Consider the following 25,121-nt stretch of genomic DNA (forward strand, 5'->3'; position numbering starts at 1 on the left):
AGTATTGGTGTGACATTTGTAACTTTCCAGTCCTTAGGCATGGATCTTTCATTGAGTGAGCAGTTGTATATGATTGTTAAGTATGAAACTATTATATTGGCATACTCTGAAAGGAATCTAATTAGTATACAATCTGGGCCAGAGGACTTGCCTTTATTAACTGATTTAAACTGCTTTGTTGTACCAAGGATATCTACTTCTAAGTTACTCACGTTGGCAGCAGTTCTTAATTTGAATTCTAGAATATTTACTTTATCTTCCTGAAGGAAGGAATTTTGGAAAACAGTATTTAGTAACTCTGCTTTAGTGCCATAGTCATCGATAACAATATCACCACCACCACACTGTTTTTTGCTGCTGATGTACTTCACATACAACAAGAATCTTTTTGTATTATCTACAAGATTTCAGGAAAGAGTTTTATTGTGCACACTATTAAAATGTCTCACATTGAAGTTTGTAAAAAATTTCAAACTTCTGTAAAACTTAGCCAATATTGGGATTTTGCATTCTTTTAAAATTGGCATGCCTTTTTTGTTGCTTCGGTAACAGTGTTCTAACCTGTTGTGTACCATGGGTGGTCAGTTCCATATCTTATTAATTTATTTCGTATAAATCTCTCCATTGCTCTTGATACTCTTCATTGAATTTAAGCCAGATCTGCTCTACATATTCATAGTTAGTTGGGAAGGAATGGAGGCTGTCTCTTAGAAAGGTGTCAAGCAAATTTTTATCTGCTTTTTTAAATAGATATATTTTGCATATATTTTTCATGGGTTTCAGTGTCACAGTTTTCAGTCTTGCTACAATGACCTTGTGGTTACTGATACCTGTATCCTTCAAATGCTCCCTATTTGCTCAGGATTATTTGTTGCCTTTTACACTTTGGATGGCCTCCTGAACTGATTATTCAAAATAATTTTCAGAGAAAGCATTTAGTACAATTTCAGATGATGATCTATGCCTAACACTGACTTTGAACACACATTTTCACCAGCACATTGAGGGTAGACTGGAGTCACCACCATCTATAATTGTATGAGTGGGGTACTTATTTGAAATTTTGAAATGGGACAAGTATCCACTGAACTTCTTAGCAACTGTATCACCTGAGTTGGGAAGTCAATGAAAGGAATCGTGTATCATTTATTACGGTTGTCAGGTACAACCTCTAAACTCAGAGGAACAATCTACTTCAATTTCACTACACAATGGACTACTTCTAACAGCAACAGACATGCCACTGCCAACTTTATTTAATGCATCCTTTCTGAACACTGTTAGGTCCTTTGTAAAAATTTTGGCTGAACTTATCTCCAGATTTAGTCAGCTTTCAGTACATATAATAACTGGTGCTTCAATGCTTTCTATTAGTGCCTGAGCTCTGGTTTTTTTAAACTTTGCTATCATAATTTACTACTATAATACCTATGGTTCCTAGATCATCATTGTCCTGTGTTTGACCTGCATCCTTTGAGATCTGCATCTACATCTACCTGGATACTCTACAAATCACACTTAAGTGCCTGGCAGAGGATTAATTGAACCACCTTCACAATAATTCTCTATTATTCCACTCTTGAATAGTGTGCAGAAAAAATGAACACCGATATCTTTCTGTGTGAGCTCTGATTTCTGTTATTTTATTGTGATCATCATTTCTCCCCATGTAGGCAGACTTCAACAAAATATTTTCGCTTTCGGAAGAGAAAGTTGGTGATTGAAATTTCATGAGAAGATTCCACCCCAATGAGAAATGCCTTTGTTTTAATTGTGTCCATCCAAAATCATGTATCATGTATCATGTCTGTGATACACTCTCTCAAATTTTGCGATAATACAAAATGTGCTGCTCTTCCTTGAACTTTCGTGATGTAATCCATTAATCCTATCTGGTAAGGATCTCAGACCGTGCAGCAGTACTCCAAAAGAGGACAGAAAGAGTAGTGTAGGCAGTCTCTTTAGTAGATCTGTTACATTTTATAAGTGTTCTGCCAGTAAAATGCAGTCTTTGATTTGCCTTGCGCACAACATTTTATATGTGTTATTTCCTATTTAAATTGTTCGTAATTGTAGTTCTTAGGTATTTCTGTTGAATTTACAGCCTTTAGATTTGACTGATATACCGTGTAAGTGAAGTTTGATGGAATCCTTCTAGCACTCATGTGGGTGACCTCCCACTTTTCATTATTTAGGGTCAATTGCCAATTTTCACACCATTCAGATATTTTTTCTAAATCATTTTTCAACTTGTTTTGATCTTCTGATGAGTTTACTAGGCAATAAACACCAGCATCATCTGCAAACAACCTAAGACAGCTGCTCAGATTGTCTTCTAAAACATTATATAGATAAGGAACAGCAGAGGGTCTATAACACTACCTATGGGAGTCCCAGAAATCACTTCTGTTTTACTCAATGACTTTCCATCAATTACTATGAACTGTGAACTCTCAGACGTGAAACCAGGAATCCAGTCACATAACTGAGACGATATTCCATAAGCACTCAATTTCACTACAAGCCACTTGTGTGGTACAGTATCAAAAACCCTTTTGAAAATCTAGAAGTATGGATGAAATTTTAAATCCCTTGTCAATACCGTTCAACACTTCATGTGAGTAAAGAGCTAGTTGTGTTTCAGAAGAACGATGTTTTCTAAATCTGTGTTGACTGTGTGTCAATAGACCGTTCTCCTTGTGGTAATTCATAATGTTTGAACACAGTATACAGGGTTATCCTAAATGATGGACTCATTTTCAAAAATTCACCTGTATTCAAGTACAAATCCAAAATGAACAAGCTTTATACCAATGAAAATAGGAAGTTTCAAAGATTTTGGCGCGCAGGTGGTGATGGTTTCAGAAGCGGCCAGTAGAGTTCGCGCTGTAATAGGGCCATCATTCTGTTTCACTGTCAGTTGTGAGTGAGATGGCGGCTGTGGCGCACAAGGTTTTCTGTGTTCTTGAGTTCGTGAACAGTGAGTTGCAAATTGCAGTGCAGCAGGCATTTTGTACCAAATTCGGTATTCAACTGCCAACTCACAAAAGTGGTAGCCATTGGTTTAAGCAGTTTAAACAGACTGGGAGTGTGTGCAAAGGAAAAAACACAGGTGGACCACATGTGTTGGAGGATGATGTCTGGTGGATTCAAGAAAGTTTTGTGCGCAGTCCCAATAAGTCTACCAATAGAGCCAGTTGAGAACTTGAAATACCCCAATCGACTGTATGGAAAGTTCTGAGATGGAATTTGATATACAAACCATATGGATTATAACTTGTGCTGGCTCTTAACCCCAATGACAAAGAGAAACTTCTCGTATTTTGTGGTTAAGTTCTTGCAAAGATGAAGGATGACGCATTTCTACAGCGTGTAATTTTTAGCGATGAAGCAAAGTTCCACCTTAGCGAAAAAGTCAACAGACACAGTGTTCGCATATGGGGTTTGGAAAATCCATATTTGCCATTCCAACATGAAAGAGACTCAACGAAGATCAACGTGTTCTGTGCCGTATCCTGTACAAAGATTTATGGACAATTTTTCTTTGCAGAAAGAACTGCAACAGGAATCAAGCACCGGGAAAGGTTGGAACAATGGCTGTACCCTCAAGTTATGGAAGATTCCCAGGACTTCATTTTCCAATGGGATGGAGCTCTGCCCCATTGGCACCATGATGTACGCGGCTTTTTGAATGACTCCTTTCCTCAGCACTGGATCGGTCACAGGGGACTTGAGGACCTGGCTCTACACTTTTGGCCACCAAGATCTCCTGATCTCACACCCTGCGACTATTTCTTATGGGGTTGTGTGAAGGAAACTGTTTCTGTCCTGTCTCTACCAACCACACTGAATGATCTGCGGAACCGGATAACTACTGCCGTGCACTCAGTAACAGCAGATATGCTTTCACATGTGTGAGACGAGGTTGGCTATTGCATCGATGTTTGCCGTAGTGCCAATAGTGGCCCCATTGAACATTTATAACATTTATCACATTTCTCATTATTAAATAATTATCAAAACTAATTGATTACAAATTATTACAAATTATTAAATTTATTAAATTGATATCAAACCTCATGGGAAAAAAAACTTTGAAACTTCCTCTTTTCATTGGTATGAAGCTTGTTCATTTTGGATTTGTGCTTGAATAAATACGAGCTTTTGAAAGTGGGTCCATCATTTAGAACAACCGTGTATATTCCAAAATCCTGATGCATATCAACATTAATGATATGGGCCTGTAATTTAGGGGATTACTCCTAGTACCTTTCTTGAATATTGGTGTGACCTGTGCAACTTTCCCGAATGTTAAGTATGGAGCTATTACATCCGCATACTCTGGAAGGAACCGTATTGGTATATGGTCTGGAACAGAAGACTTGGTTTTATTAAGTGATTTAAGTTGCTTCACTAATCTGAGGATATCTACTTCTAAGTTACTCATGTTGGCAGCTGTTCTTGGTTCGAATTCTGGAATATTTACTTCATCTTCTTTGGTGAAGGAATTTATGAAGGCTGTTGTTTAGTAAATCTGCTTTTGCTGCACTGTCGTCGATAGTACTTCCATTGCTATCGCGCAGAGAAGGCATTGACTGTGTCTTGCCATTAATATACATTACATATGACCAGAATCTCTTCGGATTTTCTGCCATGTTCTGAGGTAACGTTTCATTGTGGAAACTATAATAAGCATCAGGCATTGATGTCTTGCTAAAGTTCGAGCTTCTGTAAAAGATTGCCAATCTTGATAATTTTGTGTTCTTTTAAATTTGGCATGCTTTTTTTGTTATTTCTGCAACAATGTTCTTACCTGTTTTGTATACTGAGGGGATCAGCTCTGTCGTTTGATAATTTATTTGGTATAAATCTCTCAAGTGCTGCCAATACTATCTCCTTGAATTCAAGCCATGTCTGGTCTCTACTTAAATTGTTAATTTGGAAGGAGTGGAGATTGTCTCTCAGGAAGGCATCAAGTGAATTTTTATCTACTTTTTTGAATATGTGTACTTTTCATTTATTTTTGGAAGATTTGGGGATTACAATAGTGAGTCTCGCAACGACACTCCTGTCTTCATTAATCCCTGTTTCCGTTTTGATGTTCATTATTAGCTCAGGATTATTTGTTGCTAAGAAATAAAGTGTGTTTCCACAACCATTTACTATTCGTGTGGGCTCATGAACTAAATGCTCAAAATAATTTTCAAAGAATGCATTTAGCACAATGTTGGATGATGTCTTGTCTGTACCTCTGGGTTTAAATGTGGGTTTTCACCAACATATCAAGGATAAACTAAAATCACCACCAACTATAATTGTATGAGTCAGGTACACTTTTGAAATTAAATTTAAGTTTTCTTTGAACCATTCAGCAATTGTATCATCTGAGTTTAAAGGTTGGTAAAAGGATCCAATTGTTATTTTATTCCGGTTGCCAGGAATGACCTCTGCCCATACTAACTTACAAGAACACCCTTTTTGTTTTTCCCAAGACATTCTAACACAAGACACACCCAGTCCATTCCACACAGCCTCGCCACCCTTGTAGCCGCCTGACGTGTGTAGTGGGCTGCTAACCGATTAAGTGGGACGCGATACCCCACCACTGTGTGGTGCAAGGCAAGTAATCTTGAGCCTACACGGTTGCAGAACCATCTCAGCCTCTGATTTAGACCCTCCACTTGGTTCTGTGCCAGAGGTCTGCAGTTGGCCCGTTGATGATGCTACAGATGGTGAGCCCTGCCTTTAACCCATGAGCAAGAATGTAAGTCTTTACCATTTGAGCTATCCAACTGAAACCAGAGTGTGCTCTTCATGGCATCTGGAAGGACCCATTACACATCTGTGGTGACTGCCCCCAGTAAGCACACAGAGTACCCACTGAAAAGAGTCCCATTATGTGTGTAACACTGGAGCTCCCAGCTACCAATAATCCCACCCTCTGCGACTGCCCGGATTTTGCAGGCTGAGAGGGTTCCTCTAAAACAGGACAAGCAACTACATATGTTACAACCTGTTTGTCAGAACAATTTGGGAAGCCTTTCAATTGGCCCCCTGGAAAGTGTTTTGCTGTTTGATACACCTTGGGACAGCCTCCCAGTCAACAAAGAGTGAGGGATCAGTCTGTGTGGGCAGTAACCAGGTTATCAACAGTAGTGGTCCAGTCACAAGACATGTAAGGTGTGCTGGACATCCCTTAGATCCTTACATATCCCCCCTCACTGTGATGCCCTTTGGCAACAGCCTCAAGCTGTGTGACTGAAGCCAGTAACACCTGGAGCTGTAAGCGGAGGGTCACCAACACGGCCTGCATCCAAACACAGCAATCACAGTCCCTATCCACACTAAAACCGGTAGAATTCTATGTTGCACAGTTATTAAAATGTGAGACTGTACCTAGTGAATGCTCAATTCTGCAAGAAATTTAGGAATTAAATTAGTAACCACACAGGTAATTGAACATAAGTCATTATTGTTTGGAGCTTGTAAAAATAATTAACAAGAGAACACTGTACTTGCTTGTTCTGCTGCAGGAACATAACGAGGTGGCTTGGTGACAAGTGTAATTTCTTAGATAGCTGACGTGATTTTCAGTCCAGTTTTGTAATAATTTCACAATTTTTCACAAAGTTTACGTGTTAAACAACAAAGATTGTTGCTGCAGTGATTGATAGTGTGTACCACTTGTGCGCTCTGTTATTTTACAGCTGCAAGTGATGTATTTGAGAGAGCCACTAAATAGCCTGGGAAACTTTATGCACTACCTTCATTCTATGGCTACATGTGTTGTGTAGTTTTACATTTTATCGTGCAGTTTTCACTAAAATCTGCTTAATTTGTTTTAGCATATTGGAACTTACCCATTCAAAGTCTGAACCATTGGTCAAATTCCTGCCAGTTGTAATCAACAAACTTTTATTGCTAATGGTGAGACCTCCAACAGTAGCTGGGCAGATTCTAAATGTCGGTCATACTTCATTTGAAGCAATGGCAATGCTTGTAAGAAATATCTCGGTATGTATTTCATCTTTTTCTTTTAAGTATGTATTTAAGATGTAGAATGAAACTGTGCAGAACCAACAAATAGTTTCAAAATATAGTCCAGATATTTATTTCATTCTTACGATTTTTTGGTCTTAGGGTTTACTGCAGCTGAAGTCTGTGGATGTTTCTGAGAAACTGAAAAATAATATTGTAAAAGTTTTAAATTTTTTAGAAGTTAACAAAACAAATAGAAAAAAATGTACAAAAGTACACAGTAAAACATTCTTAAGTTATGATGTCTCAGAAATTGTGTTTAATGTTTTTCATTTCACCTCAAAGTGAATATCTATTTTATTATGTACATTGTGTCTTTACTGGTTTCAAAATTGTGCCCATTCAATTTCTATTTTTACATTTTTATTGTGTATTCTTAAAGTGCTTGAAATGAGATTTAGTCTCATGAAAAATATAGGTCTCTAGCTTTAAAATGGAATATTCTTTGTATTTTTAACATGGCAAGAATGAAGAGAAATTTGTTAACATCGAGTATAGATTTAAGTGTCAGGAAGTCATTTCTGGAAATATTTGTATGGAGTGTAGCCATGTATGGAAGTGAAACATGGACGATAAATAGTTTGGACAAGAAGAGAATAGAAGCTTTCAAAATGTAGTGCTACAGAAGAATGCTGAAGATTAGATGGGTAGATCACATACCTAATGAGGAGGTATTGAATAGAATTGGGGAGAAGAGGAGTTTGTGGCACAACTTGACAAGAAGAAGGGACCGGTTGGTATGACATGTTCTGAGGCATCAAGGGATCACAAATTTAGCATTGTAGGGCAGCGTGGAGGGTAAAAATCATAGAGATGAATACATTAAGCTGATTCAGAAGGATGTAGGTTGCAGTAAGTACTGGGAGATGAAGGAGCTAGCACAGGATAGAGTAGCATGGAGAGCTGCATCCAACCAGTCTCAGGACTGAAGACGACGACAACAACAACAACAACAACAACAACAAGAATGATTTTACTGAATTGTGGAAAAATTGATTTTAACAATTATTGTTTACATTCGTAAATCGCTTTTTGTAGACTTTCATGAGGCCTACAAATCATTAGATTACTTCCACAACATTCCCTTTAAGAGTGAGAACCAAAACTTAAAAACTGGCATTTTACACAGAGATTGTATTTATTCTTTGTCATGTTTAATGTTATTGTGCAACATTAGGTATGATTCCCTGGAGGCAGTCAGACTTGTGTTCCAGAATAATTTTGTGTACTATAGTCTCACCTCCCAAACTAGTTCCTTGGAAGTGGAGAAAGACATCCTACAGAAGATATATTAAAATCGTTAAAGAAAGTCCTCTTCATGCATAAACAAGCATATGTTGAATGGATAACCCTGTTTTTATGATAATATAACTCAAATTATGAACAACACCATGTCAGAGTAGAAAATAGAGAAGTGGGGAATTGAGAAGGGCTGTAACTACCAGAGACTGAGATGACTGTGGCAGTGCAGGATCTCTATGACGAAACAGAGTCCCTGTGTTCAATTCAGATAATTTTAATTTCATTTCTACTTTTTTTGGGAGGGGGGGGGGGGGAGGTGTCTAGTTGGAACAGACTGTGGAGCCACCATTGAGTTTGACATTCTACTGAGCAGTTCGTATTGCAACTTAGTGATAAAGTGTGCTTGTTCCCAATTTGACAGAGGCCATTCATGTGTTTGTGAACTGTGGATTAGTAGTGCATACATAAAAAAACCAAGCAGTGATTAGTGTGCAGTTGATCACATAGCTGCTTGTGGAGGTGGCCCTGCCTCTTGTGGCACAGAATGTAACACTATCAGGAAATAAATGGTATGTTCTACGTAGCTAATCAGGAAATGCCTTCACGTGGGTCTTTCATGTGAGTGAGACTCCCGTGGTAAGTGGGCGGAAGCAGGGATGGAATTAGGATGGACAAAGATATTTTTTAGGTCAGGCATGTGGTAAAATGCCACTTACAGTATTTAATCCTTGATGGAGATTTGGTCTTGGAAAATGTGGCACATTGAGTAACCTAGATTCTCATTTCCTCTGGTTTCTATAAAACATATAAGTGAAAACTGGGATGGTTTCTTTGAGAAGGGGCAAAAAATTTCCTCCTTAATCTTTATCTTATCCAAGTTTGCATTCTGTCTTTAGCTCACAAGTTGGCTCATTGCGTACTTTGTACACATATAAAGAATAGCTGTCTGTATGTTACCAAGGTAAATATGTTTGAGAAAAATCACAATTTATTCTTAGTTTAATTAAACAACAATAAAATAAACTTACATTTTATGAGCTAAATCCCTGCTTAATTAAAAAATAATGAAATAAACTTTCATTCTATCACTCTGATGCAGTGTAGAAGTGTTACCCCCAGTGATGACACACTCAAAATGTTAAACAGCTCAGTTGCATTAGATCACAGTCAACTGCATATTTGATTGCTAACTGTCTCATAGGCAACTGCCTCATTGTGGGATTGTGCCACTAGCTTTTAATCTGGCTTATTTTCTTGCACGGATTGTACATTTTTTCCTCACTTTGCTCGCAGTGTATTTTATGTTACTGCTTCTTACTTGGATGTATGATTTCAGAACTGAGCACCGTGTTAGCTGAAGCAATAGTGAAGGGATACGTATGGGCTCGCAGTTGTAAAGGAATAATGGAATGGTACAAGACAATGTTGGTTGTGGTTAGCATACTTCATAAATAGGCACGCATGCTCTAGGGTTAATTTTCTTATCAATAAGACCCTAAATGCAGATCTTCTTTCCATTTTGTTTCCACTCCACATCTTTCTCTGATTCCCTCCATTGAATCTGCATGCTAATGCTGAAATGGTTCATCCAAAGACATTGTTGCTTGATTTTTTTTTTTTTTTTTTTTTTTTTCTCTCCATCATTGCCCAACTCAAGTTTGTAGTCTATCTTCACTAAAAATTACTTCAACATAATGCTAAACTGTAAACTTTTTAGACACCTTCACACATCATATATCCTACGTTGTTCTCTGAATGCTTCATCTGAGATCTCCCAATATCTAACCCACCTGCAGCTCCCCCTTCCCAGAATCCCAGCTGCCCCCATCGCTCTCCCTATATTTAACCCCAAACCACGTACACTGTATTCAGTCCAAACCCCTCACACGTCATCCATCACCATTTTCCTTAAATGGATGGTGAATTTTTTGTTGTGTGTCTGTGTAAGATCAAATATCTCTAATTACCATCAGGGTCACTGTGCAATATGTAGGTGGCAGGAACTAACATTGCATGAATTTGATTTACTAGGTGATGTGTAGACACTGCAGAGCAGTATAATAAGAGCTGTCACCACTAAATTTATTATAAAAAATAATACTTTAGGCAGAATGTTGTGAATGACAGTTCATGGGATATCATTGTTGAATGTGGAGTTGATCATTACATTAGAGATATAAGCACTTGTCACACTATCTGTCTCATGTGTTTCCTCTTTGCCAGTGTTGCAGTTTGCCCCTCTGAAAGTGGAAACATGTTGTGTGGTGCATTCTTTTGTCGCACCAGTTTCTTGTTCTCAACAAATTCAGTATACTCCTGCCTGTCTCCCAGTTGCACATCACCACCTTATCACTCTCAAATCTGCACTTGTTTTGTGCGTTCATTCTCTTACAATGATACATACAGTTAAAAAAAGTGTAAAACATAATTAAAACAACTTTCATTGTTTGTATCTATTTCATGTAAAAATTTTGTGCTTGTGCGTATGCTCTAAAACAATGTTGTTAAGCCTGGAGAACACTGAATGAATGTTGCTCTGACTGTAATTCTTCAATTTGTTTTTGAAATTGAGCTTTGCTTCTGTAGGTTCTGCAGGAGGGCCATTGTGGACCTGGTGGGCGACATAGTTTACTTACCACATATATCAGTTACCAGTGTATGTTGCCACACTGTGCAGATATGTATGCAGAGAACAATGTTTGTCCTCCTCAGAGTCCTGAGAACACATCCCACCAGTTTACAGTCCCTCCACTCAGAAGCAGACATTTAAGGTATATTTAATTATCATTGGATCTGTGGTATTAATTATTACTTTCAAAAAGTTTGTGGTCTTTTATGGTAAAATTTATATGTATTTCATTGTAAATGGTTTTTTCCTGTAGGAGCAGTAGCAATCCTGATATGTATGCATCTCTTACTGGTGATGATGAGGTAAATTCATTAGCCAGAGGACTTGATCGTACATCAAGTATGAGGAGTGGTATGTATTTACTAAATTAAGGTTTTATGAAATGTGAGACACATTATGCTATGTGAAACAATCATTTCCACATTTATAGAATTAAGTCCATTGTGATAACAAATAAGCATATTAGTATGGTTGGAGAATCCTTGATGGAATATAAATAATTTGAGAAGCAAAGGTAACAACTCATGAATATTTCTGGTGCTGAGTTGTCGATATGCTCATAAACAGGACTCAGTGCTGTGGTAGCTTTCAGACGAATCCTCCTTCAGATCTATAGAGTACACATACACCTGTGTGGCTACACTGTCCTGGCTGCCAGAGCTGCAGGTCAACCTGTAGGTGTAACAGCTCACCAAATAGTTGAGGTGCTGAGTCATCTATCTCAGTGAGTAGGTGTGAAACTACAAATCCAAAGGTCCAGTGTTCAGTCCCCAGGAGGTTCTAGAATTTCTCAGCCACTTGTTGTCACTTCACATCTGTCAGTCATTTGTGTGTATGAAAAATGCTGAGCTGCACCATGGTTTGGAGACTGTGTGACACTGTTTGACCCACTATAACTCACTGGGTGAGTCATTATGAGAGTCAGAAAAGGCAAGGTATACCACTTCCAAAAGGACCATTAGTAAAGTACCATGGTATTCAATGCATGGCAGGTACATTATGTGCACTTGCATGAAATCAGCTGAAACCTTCCAGTGGGCATCCATTCTTGGCAGCAGACACTACTCTTCTAAGCATCTTTAAGTACTCACTGTGTGCTCAGAACTGAAATGAGTGTTGTGACGTGTTTGAAAGACATACTAGAGACACAGCCCAACATATATGTGCAAAGCTTCTTTGGATTTTCACTGCTTGCATTTCATGACCGATTGGATCTTACTTTCTGAATAGCCAACTTATTATTGATGCTAATGGCATGATACTTAGCAGAGGAGCTTTGTTGATAGGAGCACAACACCTAATGCTTTGGTAGTACATTTAATAAAGTGGTAATTGTACAGAGATGATTAGCTTGGCCCTTGCATCAGGATAATGTGTGAAATCCTGAAGCTTTCTGCACATTTCTCACTGTAACCTAAAATCAACCAGCAGAGAAAATGGTTGATTCCCTCTTTGTACTGCAATGGAAGCTGAAGTGTGTGTCATTCTGCTGAGTACCATTGTTTGTATAAATTTGAGGGAAATATCTGACCAGATATAATAGAAAAGGAAGCCTGCAGGAAACCCAATATGACCTAAAGAATATGAAAAGTATATTTCTTCTGTGGTGTGCTAGCTATCTGCATTGATATTTCATTTACAGATACTGCTGTGTCCGTGCATGTTTACTGAACAGTTTCTTGCCTAAATAAATGATGGTTGTCACAGTGTCAATAAAACACATACTGTTGTATAGGAGACAATATTATCTACTGAATAATGACACTAAAGTCAATATTGGTATAAATATAGTGCAAAAAACTGGCAGTTATAAGTATTTTCTCAGTGATGTCAGCAGTAAGAAGCATTATAGTATTTGGAATGTGCACGCATACTGCACTGGTAATGGTGATCTTTGGCAGTGTCATAATTGTTTATTTTTAATCTAAACCTACTGTTTGTAATTCCTATTCATAAATCTTATGTTTATTTGTAATCTGCCACACATTTATGCTTTTTCTAGGCCCAGGTCAAGAAAATTTTGCATATATTTCCAATGTTCATCAGCCACGTAAATTGCTTCACGAAGAACTGGCACTGCAATGGGTGATGTCTAGTGGAATAGCTAGAGAACTTGCAATGACAAATTCATGGTATGTAGCAGTATATTTGTTTTTTCTCCATTGCAACAGGAGACAATATGTGATAGTTGTATAGTGTTTACAAATTCATTTAGTCAAGAAATTCTTTGTTTGAACTTCTTTTTTAAATTTTCCAGCTTTTGTTATTATCAGTTTGTTTTATTTATTACTGTAAGTGATATACTATAATTTCAGTATGTTCAGACATATGACGTAGTATGTGTGTTTGTAAAACATTGAACTGCCAAGTAAATGTTACAGATAACTGCAAGTCACTCAAGAAACTAATTTGCCTGTATTATTTCAGATTTGGCTAATAAGTTTCATAGAAACTTAATACATAGGGGCTAGTTTCTAGCACAAATGAGAAAACTGTTTTGGAGCCTTAACATAATTATCTTTGTGTCATGAAGCTTGAGCTGCTATCCCTAATCACTTTTTAATAATACTCATGAATGTAACAATGTTTGTACTGATTATTTGTACAATTCAAGCTGTGTTAATACAATTTTCTCAGTAGGAAGTAACTGTTTGCTTCAAAGCTTTGCTTGATATTTACATACTTATTCGTATCCACATGAGGACAAAGTTTGGTATGTATCAAACACTGAGCAGCAGACAGGCTATAGACAGACAGACAGACAGACATTCCCAGCCATGTAGCTGATTAGAATAATTACCAGTCTTAATTGATCAGCTGATATTGGTGGTGCGGGCATGAAAAATGTGTAGGGTGGGGAGAGAGAGGAAGAGCAAAGAACTGTCAATGGTTTTGCAAAACATGGAAATGTCCTCGAGGAAACTGTGGGCATCTGTAGAGGAAAATTCGAGGCAGGGTACAGAATTGAAGAGAAACCAGTATAAGGAGAAGGTGTAGGATTCAGAGAAAATAAAAAAGGAAAATATGGATGAACAAGGCTAGAATATGTACCATGGGTAGTGCAAAGCTTGCTTAGAGACTAGAGGGCAGAGTGGATGGGAACCGATGTGGGCTTAGAGGCAGGTGGAGGCTTGGGAATAGCAGAGATTATTGTCAGTGGGTTGCAAAAACAAGGGATATGCTAAACAGACAGTTCCAACTTGCTCATTTCAGAAAATCTGGTTTACACGGTTTATTATCTGCACTGACATTGTAGCAGAGAAACTAGGGACCCATTCTCATTTTGTTTTGTTATTTGCCTCCTTAAATGAATATTTTCTTTTTAAAAAAATTATTAATGTTAGTGAGAGATGTGCCATAAGATACAGCTGTCATTCTGTAATTCTGAGTATAAGACCAGGTCCAAATTCGATAAATTACATTAGTCAGAATGATTTCCTAATTAATTTGAACCATTTCATGTAACAAGTTTTGCTAGAGCTTAGTTCAGTTAACTAACGGTAATTATTTCCTATTCCAGCCATATTGTCAACATATAAACAGATGTAATTACTATATTACTGATAAAGTTAGGAAGATAACCCCTAGAAACCCATAATGTATTCATGTATCTTATTTCCAACACATGGTAGGAACATCAGCACTGAATTGTTTTCTGGGTAATTAACACTTTTATATATGGTATTGTTTATTTAGCTGTTTTTGCAGTTTCGTCATCAAGAAGGCTTATTTCAGTCGAAATTCTTATTGTAATATAAATTTCAGACCAAAACCAATTTTTCTGTGCTATTCAATTAATTTGATAAGTAAAATTATAATTGTGAATTATCAAAATTACATATTTAATAGTGTGAAACTTTAGTAGCCATTTTTGCAAAGCCATATAAGTACTGGGCCTGGAGCCATTTTAAGTCAGTCTGTTCCGAAATTCCAAGTGTGGAACCCATGTCAATCTGAACTGTAATAATGTAATGGTGCAGTGATGTGTTATGAATAAAAGACAGATAGTGAAGTCGCACAGTTAACAATGATTTCTGATTAACTTTAATATGAAAGTGCCAACATATTGTTCATTCGAGCAAGACTGTCTTTGGTTAGTTAGGTTATATTGCATGGTGACAGTTGTCATATAATTAGAAGGTGCAGTATGTGCATACCCAGTACACGAGTCTGAATTACATAATTAAGACATGGACAGGCCATAAGAAATTCAGTGGGGGATCTGACATTCATGGAAGTAAAACTTATGAAGTCAAATGTGTGTGTTTGTTGACCGCATTATTGGCTGTAAATAGTGCTGTAAGCACCCATATTTACAGCCAGTTTTTCACCATGATTGATGCCACCAAGGAATACAAGCTGATATATGACCAGGTATGTCACAACGTGGCAACTCAACTACACTGCACTGTCGGTGCAGGTACTTGTGTGCTTCCATCACGATTTCCACTGGCAGGGATACTAAACATGGAAGTCCTGAGGGAATGAGTTGCGAGGTATCTGTTAAAACCAAATGCATTAGGATAAGAAGTTTGTTCCACAACGGTTTTGCCCAGTTGACCCTTGGTTGCAATTTGCCTGTGGCAGCTTATCATGGTGGCTAGTAGGGTTGTGTCAATAATTTTTCTGAAACTAATAGATAATGGGGCTGCTTTCACAGATAACCCTGGCTTTGATGGCTTAACATTTGTCACCAACGAGGACTAGAATAGGTGAAGGTGTGCTTTATAGAACAGAGCCTATGTGTGGCTGTTCCACAGGCATATGGCCAAAGGGACTGGGACTGGAAACAGGATAAGCAAAGGAACAACTAAGGATACTACATAGGCTTGATGGATTGTGGAATGCCACTTTGGAAGAGCTGGGAAGTGTAGTGTGAAGGAGACTATTCAAGAATTAGTTTGTGTCATTGCCTACAGTCTCCTGTCCTTTAACAATAGTTGAAGATGTTTCTCCACTGGAGTAGTTCATTTATTTTGCTTTGTTAAAATATTCTTTTTGTGCTCATTTCGCCTTGTAGATTTGATAAGTGAGAGTGAGGCTCTCAGAAATTATGTAGACCACAGCACGTGGTGGGTTTTTGTTTCAACAGTTACTGCTTAAGGTATCAAGATGTGGTTACGTGTTTTAGCTAAGAGAATCAGTTGTATTTTTCTTGAATGGTCTTGTTTGTGTAAGAATTATTTGAGATTCAAGGGACTCAATACCCCAATATCTGTAAAATCACATACAGGCTACAAAAAACTAATTGGAATAAATCACATTTTCCACATGACTCAGTGGAAAGTTAACTCTGGTGAAAAGGTGCCACCAAGATCTAAGACCCCTATAAAAATCACTAGCATTCATGTCTCATGCTTTCTTGTGCAAACTAGTTGGCTTTGAGCACTTGTATCATCTCTGGAAATCTGTAAAAGGATTTCTTTTCCACACAATTCATAGTATGTTGAGCATGTATATAAATTGAGTCCACTTCGGTGAAGATAGTAAGTGTATTTTCTCTATAAGGTTTCACATTAATATTAATAAACTTTCTATTTTTCCAACCATTAATAATTTTTAATTTTGTGTATATTTGTAGGTTTTTCTCTGAATTGATAGCGAGGAGCATGGCAGAATACTTGGCAACATCTCGAAGCTTAAATACTCCACGAAAAATCAGATTTTCAGAACAGTTCACAGATGATATATCCACCTTAGTCTCCACTATCACTTCTGATATAATTTCCCACAGCAACAGAGATGGAAAGGTAAGCACTACTTGACAGATTGTTTTTATCAGCTTTCTTTGATCCTCTCAGTATTCAGTTTGGAGTACATACCTCTTCATTTTCCAGCTGATAACTAGAAGAGTTCTGAATTTTGTATTTTAATCCAGTTGAATTGCTGTTAAAAATAAGTTTATAACTTGAACAATTGATGCATTATTTCTTGTTACATAAAAACCAGAATGGTCTGTGCTGTTGTGACACACTTCCGCTTATTGTATTGCTAAAAGTGACTGAGAGATTTCTGGCCCTGATGTAACTATTTTCATTACTTCTGTTTGCGCCTATGGTCATTCAGATGCGCATAAAGTTGGTTTCCATGACTGCCACATGTGAGCGGATTGACTCTGCTTCATTCTAAGCAGGCTTACTCAGATACCAATCGTTACAAGTCTACAACACTCAGTGTATTTACAAAACTAGCACTCTTGAAAATTCATTGATTATTTACTAAATAAGTCACAAAACAACTGGTAATGTGGTTTAGAAATCATCAGATTAGAGTGCACATTCTTAGATTTACTTAATGTTGTTTAGCAGTAGATGTAATCTTCTCTCTTGTTCATTTAAACATTACTTACATGTCCAGTGCAGTCTGTATTTTGTGGGTGCCTCCAACTATAACAGTCAAAACTAGTTCTGGGCTCTTACTTGCTGTAAAATCGTAGAATATACAGTAATCCTGATACCTTAGATACCGTTGAGTGCAATTGGGTGAGTTTATTTCTGTTCACAATCATAATACAGTTGGCCATTTTGTGGAATCTGAATGTTTCCTATTATGAATTTAATTCTTTATGTAGATACCACATTCTTTTCTTCCAGTCCCTCTGTTATGTGCTCTGCACAATACTTCCCCTTCTGAAATTAGTGTGTTGTGAGAAGGAATTATTAAGATTTGTTTCTTAAAGGCATTCTTGGCTCTTTCTTCTGCTGAAATTCCATAGTAGCACTTGTATGAAGTGGGCAGAATTGCCCTCCTCATAGTTTTCACAGTTGTAGTAAGCATTTCTTCCTAATTAGCCTTTGGGCTATTTATGACATTTTGTATTGTTGAGCTTGTCCTTTGTCTTTGACTGCCAAATTGTGTTGTAGAAGTATTAATGGTGAGAGATTGGGTATTCATATGGAATATTTTGCTTTTAGATTGTATTGAGTAATTGTTAATCAATGTTGTGACTTGGCAAGCAGCCAAGCCACTATGATTGGTAGCCGAAAGGCACGCGTTAGGCTCACGCAGGCTGGCGTGAGGTCTGGAACAGTTAAAGGAGTTGAGTCTAGTAAAAATAAGTACGTAGCTTCTGGAATACTTAACTTTAATCCATAATTGGTGAACATCGGTCTGACGGTACATGCATCCAAGATAAATAGCAAATGATAATGGCCCTTGCTAGGTCGTAGCAAATGACGTAGCTGAAGGCTATGCTAACTATCGTCTCGGCAAATGAGAGCGTAATTTGTCAGTGAACCATCTGTAGCAAAGTCGGCTGTACAACTGGGGCGAATGCTAGGATGTCTCTCTAGACCTGCCGTGTGGCGGTGCTCGGTCTGCAATCACTGACAGTGGCGACACACGGGTCCGTCGTATACTAGCGGACCGCGGCCGATTTAAAGGCTACCACCTAGCAAGTGTGGTGTCTGGCAATGACACCACAATCAATATATGTGATTATCTTCAGTCATACTGAATTAATAACTTGAATACACATATTAATGATCCAGAAGTCTTAATGACCAAACACAGTTCTACTACTCACTCTTATTAAAGTAGCAGCAGCCAGTTATTATTTCTCTCACCATTAGATAATGAGCTTGTTATAACTGTTCTACATACACATTCCATAGATTTATCCCTCTCCACCCCTGTTCATAACATTCATCAGTTTATCCATATGACACAGTACGTTCCTCCAAGAACTGGAGAAATATTCCATAAGTTCTACTAAATTGATTGTTACTGAATAACTGGATATCTATCAGTAAATTATGATCCTCTATTGACACACGGTTAAGTATTAGCCTAACTTAAGAAATTATGGAGTCTACCTATAGGTGTAGGATATTTTATACCTCTGCTGATAACATTTTTGTTTCTCTTTTTACAGGTGTCGCAGAACCTGAATGCAAGCTTAGCATTTTTCCTCTTTGATTTACTTTCTATAATGGATCGAGGTTTCGTGTTTACTCTTATAAAGAACTATTGCAAGCAGATGTCTTCAAAAATTTCATCTCTGTCTGATGCAGCTTGCTTGATTAATTTGAAGGTATATTCTTACATGTATGCAGTTTCCTTATTTTATTCTCTTTCATTTCATATTGTGTTTAGTTATAAATACATAAATGTCATGTAGTTCAAAGCCTGGTGAAAGCCTACTGATTTTATGCCACATTGGCAGGTTGCATATCAAGTTTCCTATGCTTGTTTAGCTGTTATGGAGTATAGTAAAGCATTACATGTAGATGAAACCTGTGATTCTTCAAGGTATAATATTTATTCTGGTAAAATATAAAATTCTGTTGCCTTTATAGATGTCCACTGTGAGACAATAACCATTAGTTACCATCATTCTGATTGGTCACTACCGGAAGGTTTCAGAAATGATAAAAAAAAAAATTGTGCCCCATAAATAATATATCTACATCCACATGGATACTCAGCAAATCACAGTTAAGTGCCTGGCAGATGGTTCATTGAACCACCTTTACAAAATTTCTCTCTTATTCCGATCTCGAACAGTGCATGGAAAAAACGAACACCTATATCTTTCTGTGTGAGCTCTGATTTCAGTTATTTTATTATGATGCTCATTTCTCCCAATGTAGGTTGAAGTCAGCAAAATATTTCTACATTTGGAGTAGAAAGTTAGTGATTGAAATTGCATGAGAAGATCCTGGTGCAATGAGAAATGCCTTTGTTTTAATGATATCCACCCCAAATACTGTATCATGTCATGGATACTGTCTCCTCTATTTCTTGATAATACAAAATGTGCTGCTTTGAACTTTTCAATGTACTCCGTTAATCCTATTTGATAATGGTCTCAGACTGTGCAGCAGTACTCCAAAAGAGGACGGACAAGCATAGTGTGGACAATATCTTCAGTAGTTCTGTTGCATCTTCTAAGTGTTCTGCCAATAAAATGCAGTCTTTGATTTGCCATCCTCACAACCTTTTATATGCATTCTTTACAAATTATGTTGTTCATGATTGTAATTTCTAGGCATTTAGTTGGATTAAAGACTTTTAGATTTATCTGAGTTATCATGTAACCGAAGTTCAACGGATTCATTGTAGCACTCATGTGGATGACCTCACATTTTCCATTATTTAGGGTCAACTGCCAATTTCTGCACCATACAGATATCTTTTCTAAATCATTTTGCAATTTGTTTTGGTCTTGTGATGACTTTCTAGACAGTAAATGACAGCATCATCTGCAAACAACCTAAGACAGCTGCTCAGGTTGTCTCCTAAATCATTTATATAGATAATGAACAGTTGGAGAATGCCAGAAATCACTTCTGTTTTACTCATTGACTTGCCATCAGTTACTACAAACTGTGACCTCTCTGACAGGAAATCACGAATCCAGTCACATAATTGAGACAATATTCCATAAGCACGCAATTTGGCTACAAGCCACTTGTTAGGTATAGTGTCAAAAGCTTTCTGGAAACCTAGAAATATGGAATCAATTTGAAATCCCCTGTCAATAGCACTAACACTTCGCGTGAGTAAAGAGCTAGTTGTTTTTGTTTTTACAAGAACAATGTTTTCTTAATCCGTGTTGGCTGTGTATCAATAGACCATTCTCTTCGAGGTCATTCATAATGCTCAAACAGAATATATGTTCCAAAATCCTGCTGCATGTCGACATTAATGATATGGGTCTGTAATTTAATGGATTACTCCTAATGCCTTTCTTGAATAATTGTTGTGACCTGTGCAACTTTCCAGTCTTTGGGTATGGATCTCTCATTGAGTGAATGGTTTTATACGAGTGTTAAGTATGTAGCTATTACATCCACATACTCGGAAAGGAACCCTGTTGGTATATGGTCTGCAACAGAAGACTTGGTTTTATTAAGTGATTTAAGTTGCTTCACTACTTTGAGGATATCTACTTCTAAGTTACTCATGTTGGCAGCTGTTCTTGATACGAATTCTGATATATTTACTTCATTTTCATTGGTGAAAGGATTTAGGAATGTTGTGTTCATAACTCTGCTTTTGCAGCACTGTCATCGATAGTATTTCCATTGCTATTGCGCAGAGAAGGCATTGACTATGTCTTGTCACTAGTATATTTTAGATATGACCAGAATGCCTTTGGATTTTCTGCCAGGTTTCAAAACAATGTTTCACTGTGAAAACTATTTTAACAGGGTTTATACGACCTGGAAGATCCGGGAAAAACCTGGGAATTTTTTCATCTGGGAGAAAACCGGGAAAATCCCAGGAATTTTTTAGAATTCCGGGAATTTTTTGTTGTGTTAGTTTTCAGTCAAATTTTTGTAGTTTTGATTGGTAATAATCGATAATCTAACAGAGGATATCGCTGTATCCCACTACTGTAGAATAAACAGTTGCAGCAAGCAGCTCGATGCTACCGGGAAAAATTTTACTGCTGCACCCAAGCTGCCAGATTCACACATGCGCAGCGGGCCTGGATCTAGGGAGGGGGGGGGGGGGGTTGGGGGGCAAATTCATATTTCACAAAGCGCCTAGCATCCAGCACACATTGGTCTATCGATTACTCATATGATTTTGATGTGCCACCCTGTTTCTTTTTGAACACACTCTGTAAGTTGTTTTCTGAATGAATCATAAGCTGCGCAGGGTAGCCGTGTGGTCTGAGGCGACTTGCCATGGTTCACGCCTCCCCCCCCCCCCTCCTCCTCCTCCTTCCTCCGGAGGTTCGAATCCTCCCTCGGGCATGGGTGTATGTGTGTCCTTAGCGTAAGTTAAAGTTAGATTAAGAGATTAAGTAGTGTGTGAACCTAGGGACTGATGACATCAGCAGTTTGGTCCCATAGCAAAAACAAATCATAAATTGATTTTTAATGCATGCATAGTGTACGTGATGTCTGTCAGGGGAATCCTCGTCACATCTAGAAGTAAACTTTCCTGCAGGCAAAAGGGGACCAGGCTATACAAGCTGAGCAGAGTAAAGCCGAATGAGTGAACACCAATGGCATTCTGGTTATGCTGTTGTTTGGATTTGCGAATGATCAGCATTGCTATAGTTACTAGGGAAATCCGTAGTTTCAGACTACCAGAGTGGAAATAAATGACTAACAGGAGTAACAGGTAAGAAAGATTACGTATTATCTTCTCAGTGTATCCTGAAAAATGAAATTTTGTCAGAAAATTTTTGGCTAAATCGCTACAGTAGTAAGGGTAAGTTGTACAGTCCTCGTCTAGCAGCCGCTTAATTTCTATTGTGGAAGTAGCACAGAAAATGGTTTGTACGAACATAACGCCTAACCAGAGAATAATCAGGGATAACTAAACCGGTGATTCTGGCAGTGTTAGTGAAGTTAACCGGCGAATAAGTTTTGAGAAAGGCAGGAATAGTTCCAGGATTAGTCATGACAAAATTGTTTGTTAGAGAGAGGAAGGAGAAGAAACGGGGACAGTGCACAAGTTAGGGAAGAATATGACGATTCCAAATTTATATAAAAATCCCGAATTACTACTTCTCGATCTCATGCTCGAGAAAATTGAGCGTATGAATTAAATGTGAAACTATTTTCTAACATAAAGCTTTTTGCTTGTAGTAGGCCTAATAGGCATTTTATGTTGGCCTTCGTGAATTATATTCTGTCGTATTATAAAAATGACCATTTGTGCCGAATGTGCTCTTTAAGTATGCACTTTAAATGTGCCATTTTAGTATGCTTCACGAAATTCCGATACTCTTGGAGTATCCTCTGATGTCTCTTTTTCTTTTATGACATAATGTAGGATCTTCTGATGTTTTACACGTACGAACATACGGGCTTCCTGCATCATAGCAGCTGCCGAAGTGCAGTGGCGTCTGTTATCTGACGCTCTCTGATGACTACTGAAATGAGCCTATTTCTAACAGGTCGCGGGAAAATATTGCAAATGGTGGTTTGAAAAGTGTTACTTTCAAGGTAAATTTCCTTTTACGCAAGTTGAACTATGTGCAAGAATGTACAATAAATTTCTTAAATCACAGAGTGTTTGATGACGAGCCATTTAGAAGTATTTCGAGCCCAGAAGATCATTCATGTCGTTATTATGAGCAAATTGATGTAGTGCTATGGGAAGCTCTCTTTCCTCTGCTGTAGCTAATTTACTTGTGGAAAACTTTGAGGGCAAGTTACTGGTTACGGCTAAAAATTTTACTGGCACATTTGTGTGATATATGGGAAAGCTTAGCTTCTGTTGCAGCTTATTGGCCTTAGAGACCAATGTTATATGTGAAAGCTTTGCTTTTCTTGTAGCAACACTATGTATATTAATTTAAAACATTAACTTTTCCTCTTTGTGTATCTGCGCTACTTAACAGTGATGTTGCTATTAGCTGACTACATCACGTGTCCTGTGGTCTGAATATCTGCTGTCATCAGCTGGCGATATCACGTGACATGAGCTATGACTGGCTTACAAAACCACATCGCAATCTCGAGTACAATGGTTCAGAAAGTAACCTGCTGTGTTTAGTGGAATTCGAATTTACACTTTTGTAATGTGCAAATATGCAGTGTGCATGTTGCTGCACATCAAAAATCTTTCCAAAAGGAGTTTTCCTCCCTGAGTTTCGTTTTCTAAAGTGCCAGGAAATTCTACGCCCGTGTATAAAACCATAACCATTCAAAGAATTGATAAATTTTACAGTTGTGAGGGAAAATATACCATCACTTAATAACACGGAAAAAGTGTGTTTTCATCCAGGAGAAAGTGTATTTTTAACCGGGAAATCTGGGAGAAATCCGGGAACTTTTTTTCCTCGACCACATATACACCCTGTATAAGCATCTCGCTTTGAAATCCATGCAAAATTTCAAGCTTCTGTAAAAGATTGCCATCATAGAGACTTTGCTCTCATTTAAGTTTGGCATGCTCTATTTCGTTATTTCTGCAACAGTGTTTGGATATGTTTTGTGTACCAAGGGGGATCAGTTCCATTGTTTGATAATTTATTTGATATAAATCTCTCAATTGCTGTTGATACTATTTCTTTGAGTTCAAGCCATTACTGGTCTACACAGATGTATTGTTAATGTATATATTTCTTCAGCATACTAATATAGGTTGATTCATTACCTTGTTTCATAACAGTTATTAGGGCAGATTTTGTTTAAAATGTCTCAAAAACCTTCCCAAAATTTGGCAAAGTGGTAATAGGTACGCACTGCTTCAATCTGTAGTTGGCTCTTGGGTTTCAAATTGCCCATTTTGGTTTGCTCACTTATATAGCCAACTTGTTCTTTTGCTTCTTAAAAATCTGATGTTCCCTCTTCTGTGAGACAGATAATGGAATTAATGGAGATCTTGTTCATCACAGGTAGGAAGCTAATTAATTTATAGTCTTTTTTTGTCTTGTCTGTTACCTCTTTTGTAAAGCAGAAAATGTACAGCATTGTTGGAAATTGTCTTACTTTGCATTCATTTTCTAAATAATTTTGTAAGTTCTTTTTGTAGTACTTTTCTGCCAGATTTAATCATTTCTATTGAAATAACCTTGTCTCCTGGCATCCATCTTTTCTTCATATCCGGAATGGCTTTGTGTACTTCATTTGGAATTTTTTGGGATGTTGTTATATTCATTATTGACTACCTGTGTTTTTGGTTTGTCTTTTGAAATATACAAACATTTCAAGTAAACTTTGGATTGCACATACATTTTCTCTTTGTTGTTGGTTATTGTACCATTTCCCATTTAACTGATGAAGTGTCGTGTCCACCCAATGTAAGCTTATGTTTTGTGTTCTTTGTATGCTTATTATTTTTGGTTGTTCGCACATTCTCCCAGAGATATTCCCTAATGGTTTTGTTTAAAGCAACATATTTTATCACATTCTTATTATTATTTGGCACTGACGTTTTGGCCAGTAGAATGGTAGGGGCCAGTGCCATCCAGTTGTAGTTCTTTCTCAAGTGTGACATGCTCACTGTGACGACTGTTTTGTAAGTATGTGCGGTACCTTGTGAAGCATAGCTGGCTGCTCATTGGCAACACTGCCCCTTGACATTGACGTCTGTCAACCGCAAAGTAAGTTTAATCAGAGTGTAAATTTATTTTACCAAAATTACGTGGCCAGTAATAGATTCCAGAGTCTTTATTTACTTTAAGTGCCTCTTTTTTATCAGTGCTGCCATTGAGGTTTGTAAATTGGAATGTTTATTCAATGTAAGGAGTTTACCAGTTCATTATCATAATCAGTGAAATGTTCATATCAAAATCTACATC

The 25,121-nt window shown here is 37.5% G+C and overlaps 1 protein-coding gene and 1 non-coding gene across 2 annotated transcripts in view; both read left to right on the top strand.

Annotated features, from left to right (window-relative positions):
• The window catches only part of LOC126183490 (dedicator of cytokinesis protein 7), a 266,895-nt gene that overhangs the window by 123,088 nt on the left and 118,686 nt on the right, over positions 1 to 25,121 (top strand). Inside the window, exons 16-21 of the mRNA XM_049925523.1 lie at positions 6,846 to 7,014; positions 10,867 to 11,051; positions 11,163 to 11,260; positions 12,912 to 13,041; positions 16,491 to 16,659; positions 18,783 to 18,941. Of these exons, the coding sequence (XP_049781480.1) occupies positions 6,846 to 7,014; positions 10,867 to 11,051; positions 11,163 to 11,260; positions 12,912 to 13,041; positions 16,491 to 16,659; positions 18,783 to 18,941 (910 nt within the window). The remainder of the gene's footprint in view (positions 1 to 6,845; positions 7,015 to 10,866; positions 11,052 to 11,162; positions 11,261 to 12,911; positions 13,042 to 16,490; positions 16,660 to 18,782; positions 18,942 to 25,121) is intronic.
• LOC126186579 (U6 spliceosomal RNA) lies at positions 12,210 to 12,312 on the top strand. Its single transcript, XR_007537649.1, has one exon. It is a non-coding gene; the product is annotated as a U6 spliceosomal RNA (small nuclear RNA).

Source organism: Schistocerca cancellata, chromosome 4, assembly GCF_023864275.1.
Source record: "Schistocerca cancellata isolate TAMUIC-IGC-003103 chromosome 4, iqSchCanc2.1, whole genome shotgun sequence".
Classification (NCBI taxonomy): domain Eukaryota; kingdom Metazoa; phylum Arthropoda; class Insecta; order Orthoptera; family Acrididae; genus Schistocerca; species Schistocerca cancellata.